The sequence below is a fragment of the Tupaia chinensis genome, unplaced genomic scaffold (assembly GCF_000334495.1).
Source record: "Tupaia chinensis unplaced genomic scaffold, TupChi_1.0 Scaffold000529_1, whole genome shotgun sequence".
In the NCBI taxonomy this organism is placed as follows: domain Eukaryota; kingdom Metazoa; phylum Chordata; class Mammalia; order Scandentia; family Tupaiidae; genus Tupaia; species Tupaia belangeri.
In genome coordinates, this window is record NW_006160042.1 from 425,093 (window position 1) to 429,427 (window position 4,335).

Below are 4,335 nucleotides of genomic sequence, written 5' to 3' on the forward strand. Positions count from 1 at the left end.
CCGCTTTCCCCTGCCCCACCCTATCTTCAGGGAAGGTGTGTCTGAAACCAGCCTCAGGGTGCAGTCAGACTACACCACCAGAGGCTGGCTTCAGCGTTCCTTTCCCTCCTCGTGCGACCACCAAGACCAGGTTCAGATCCAATGGGAAAGGGAACCAGAGGGTGCTTCAGCTTGAAATCTTAGCTCAAATGCCACTTTCTCAAAGAAACCTGTGTCCTAAACTCCCAGATATATCTAGTCCCGATACAATTTTTATAATGCCTCATATTTATCCTTCATAGTATTTGTCCCAGTTTGTTATTATCTATGTGATTATTTCATTACTCATATCGCCAATGCTAGACATGAGCACACAGGGCAGGGACTGTGATTTCCTCATTATTATACAGCACAGTGTCTGGCACACAGCAAACACTTGGTAATGCTCAACATATTCATTTACTTGATCATCAATAAGGAAGAATCCACGATTAGTACAAGCCATGGTTCCAGGGGTGAAATTCCTTACCTATCAAGCTCAGCTTAGGAACCAGGTACATGTCCTTCTCATTAATGACGAGAGTGGGGGCAGGCAGCGGTGGCCCAGGCTCTGACTTCTCAGTGGCAGGCACCAAGGGGCAGCGCTGTACAAAGTGCGTGTCTGCCAGTCGCACAAATGTGTTTGATACCTCAGCATAGTCCATGGTCTTGCTATCTGTACAACGGCAGGAAAGAGGTAAGTGAGATGGCCAAAGATAGCGGAGCGTCCACTCCTGCAGCTACCCAATCTATGTTTTTGCAAATGGCTGTGGAAATACAGTACTGACCCTCCATGGTCTCTGTGAGCCTGTCTGCTACTTTCTTCACGACAGCTGACATTGTCATTTTGCCATTCAACAGGAGCTCCTCAACAATCAGCTCTCCAGTGTCACTGTACAGGGTTTTGGTAGTATAGATGTAGCGTGGATACCTAAGCATCCGCAACATCCGACCGCATTGGGCTTCGTACTCCACCACACCGCGTTTGTGCACTTGATATATCACCAGGTTATGTTGGATGAGGACACAAAGGGCTTTTTTCACCTAGACGGGACCCAAAAGAAAGAGAAGACCTGAAGACATAGCTCATCATTGCTGGCAATTTCTTTTCAATAGCTTACTAAGAATGAGGAGATGGCCAGATAAGAATCTACATACATATCCCTTCTCCCCATTGGGGTAGCTAATAAGAATTACCCATCAACAGAAGAAATCAGGAAGTTTCCTTGCTATGGTGCTTATATTTCAGCGCTGTACAAAGTGCGTGTCTGCCAGTCGCACAAATGTGTTTGATACCTCAGCATAGTCCATGGTCTTGCTATCTGTACAACGGCAGGAAAGAGGTAAGTGAGATGGCCAAAGATAGCGGAGCGTCCACTCCTGCAGCTACCCAATCTATGTTTTTGCAAATGGCTGTGGAAATACAGTACTGACCCTCCATGGTCTCTGTGAGCCTGTCTGCTACTTTCTTCACGACAGCTGACATTGTCATTTTGCCATTCAACAGGAGCTCCTCAACAATCAGCTCTCCAGTGTCACTGTACAGGGTTTTGGTAGTATAGATGTAGCGTGGATACCTAAGCATCCGCAACATCCGACCGCATTGGGCTTCGTACTCCACCACACCGCGTTTGTGCACTTGATATATCACCAGGTTATGTTGGATGAGGACACAAAGGGCTTTTTTCACCTAGACGGGACCCAAAAGAAAGAGAAGACCTGAAGACATAGCTCATCATTGCTGGCAATTTCTTTTCAATAGCTTACTAAGAATGAGGAGATGGCCAGATAAGAATCTACATACATATCCCTTCTCCCCATTGGGGTAGCTAATAAGAATTACCCATCAACAGAAGAAATCAGGAAGTTTCCTTGCTATGGTGCTTATATTTCCTCTGATCCTTACCTTTCAGAGCATGATTTACTTTCCTTCTATTAGTCTCACTCCTTAGAGATGGTCCTGAGTTTAGCACACTCATTGTGTATAAATGAGGCACAGCATGGGAAGAGCAAAGATTTGCCCAAGAAATTCCAAGGGACTAGAAACTCTGACAATCAGAAACTTTTGGCCTAAATCTCATCTAGTTTCTCCTACAAATGACATTGTTCTGATCCTAGGGCAGGCATTCTCCAATTTCTGGAGTGTAGAATAACAATATTTAAAGGTAGGTGAAAGAAATAAAAAAAAGAGAAAATTATTGTCACTTAAATGTACCTGATCCAGCGATGTTCCTGTGTCATGGGCAATTACTCTAAGGGGCTGGCTGCCAGTTCTAATTAGGTGGACTCCAATTTTCTCTACAATCTCTCCAAAATGCTCTTGCAGCAACAATGAACACAGTTTAATCTCTGCTTGAGTCATAGTACTAGAGAATCCTAGACCTAGAAAAGAAAAAAATGTATAACAAAAAGTTTTTCTTTCATGCCAGGAGTAGAACTGCTGAATGTAACTCTTTCTGGAGGGCAATTTGATACCACATATAAGAAGCCTTTAAATCTTGCATATCTTTTATTTTGGATACTCTATTCTGAGGAAGTAACAAACATGCCACTTTATAATACTGACATACTGGAAACAAGCTAATCTGTGATAGTTATCATATACCCAAACAATGGAATACTATGCTGTTCTAGTTTGTTTTATGAACAAAAACAGAAAATACCTGAGCCAGGGTGATTTAAGAGAATAGAGATTTATTCTCAGGAGGTCCAAATCTCAGGACCACAATTGGTGGGAGGTTCTGCTGAATTTTGATTACATAACTAGAAGGAGAGCAGAGCTGCTCATTTTGTTTTGGTTTCCCCTGTAATAAATCCACCAGAACTAATCACAGGGGTCCCACCCTAATGACCTTAATCTTAACCTCCTCCCATAAACCCCACCTTTGGACACCACAATTGGGTCACGTTTTCACTCTCTTAATCCTGTTACAGTGGCTCAACACATGAACATTGGCGGACATACTCAAACTAGCAGATGCCAGCACCTAAAATGATCTAATATAATATATATTAGCATAGACAATAAATTATTCACAATGTACTAAGCGATATAAGCAAATCTTAAAGAATAATGTAAAGTTCAATTATTATTTAAAAATATGTATGCATAGATAAAAACTACCAGAAGACTATATATTACATTTATCTTTATGGGATTATGTGTGGTTCTAATTTGCTTTAAAGACTAGGTGAAGTTGATTTTGCAATCCATGACAGACCTTCATTGCTTGGAAGAATTAAGCTCACTGTACACAGCCTAGAGGGAGTGAACAGGGAGTTATTCCCAGTGCATAAAGGAAATGACAATTTAGAAAAAAGAAATTAAGAGGTAAAGAATTTCTCCATAGAGTTTTAAAAATTTTTTTAAAGAACTCTTTTTATTTTATTTATTCATTCATTTATTTTAATTTGACCAGAGAGACACTCCGAAAGAGAGAGAGAGAAAGCCACCAGGTCCAGGACTTGAACCATGGTCAGCCATGAGGGAGTATCCAGCGTCTTAACCACCACGCCACCCACTGGTCCCATCTCCACAGAGTTTTTCAAATAGGAAGTTATGTTGTTTGCAGAGCAGTATTTTAATCTCAATAGTTCTACTTCCTGAGAAAGCAGACACATGAAAACGTGTCAGATTAAATGATTACTTCATTACAAACTACTACCAAACACTGTTCATTTATTTAATCCAGTTCGTTCGAATGCAAGTCTTACAAGGCAGTTTCAGTATAACCAGAGAACCTATTTCACTCATCCACGTGTCTTTGAAGAGGAATCGCTAGACCCCTTAGCCCTCCCAGCAAGGATTTTCAGGGCGCTGGGCTCCGGAATATTCACTCCCTTCATGCAGGCTTCCGTTGCGTACTTGGTCTCTGGGTACCGTCAGGGCCACCTCGCTCAGAGGGATTTTTCACTAACCTCAGGGTCAGTGCAATCCAGGCTGTCAGCCTAAAGCCGCCAAGTCCCCAACTAGCCTTCCAGTGGCTCCCGCTAGCCGCCGGAGCAGAGGGGGAGCTCACGGCCCTGGCTCGGATGAGGATGGCCACCGAGCAGGACGCGGACAGGAGCAAAACTCGTGCCGCTCTACCCCAGCCTTTCGGTGGTTTCCGGGGACGCTCTTTCTTTCTTCTCGCTGGGAGGTTGGAGGACCGGCGAGGGGCTGTCTGAGGAGCCAGCGGGCGGGCCGCGGCGGGCAGACTCTCCTTCCGGCGCCTCTCTGGTGCTGGGAGGCGGGCCGCGGGGTGGCCGTGCGCGTCGCCGCCTCTGTGGGTCCGGCGGACTCACGTGACCAAGGCGGCCTCTGGAGCGGCGGGGGGC

General features: G+C 44.5%; 1 protein-coding gene and 1 pseudogene across 1 annotated transcript in view; both read right to left on the reverse strand.

Annotated features, from left to right (window-relative positions):
- The window catches only part of POLR3C (RNA polymerase III subunit C), a 25,224-nt gene that overhangs the window by 19,994 nt on the left and 895 nt on the right, over positions 1-4,335 (reverse strand). Inside the window, exons 2-4 of the mRNA XM_014591091.2 lie at positions 2,234-2,400; positions 1,453-1,708; positions 509-694 (exon numbers count right to left, since the gene is read on the reverse strand). Coding sequence (XP_014446577.1) covers positions 509-694; positions 1,453-1,708; positions 2,234-2,400 — 609 coding nt within the window. The remainder of the gene's footprint in view (positions 1-508; positions 695-1,452; positions 1,709-2,233; positions 2,401-4,335) is intronic.
- On the reverse strand, positions 36-163 carry LOC114009392 (uncharacterized; annotated as a pseudogene).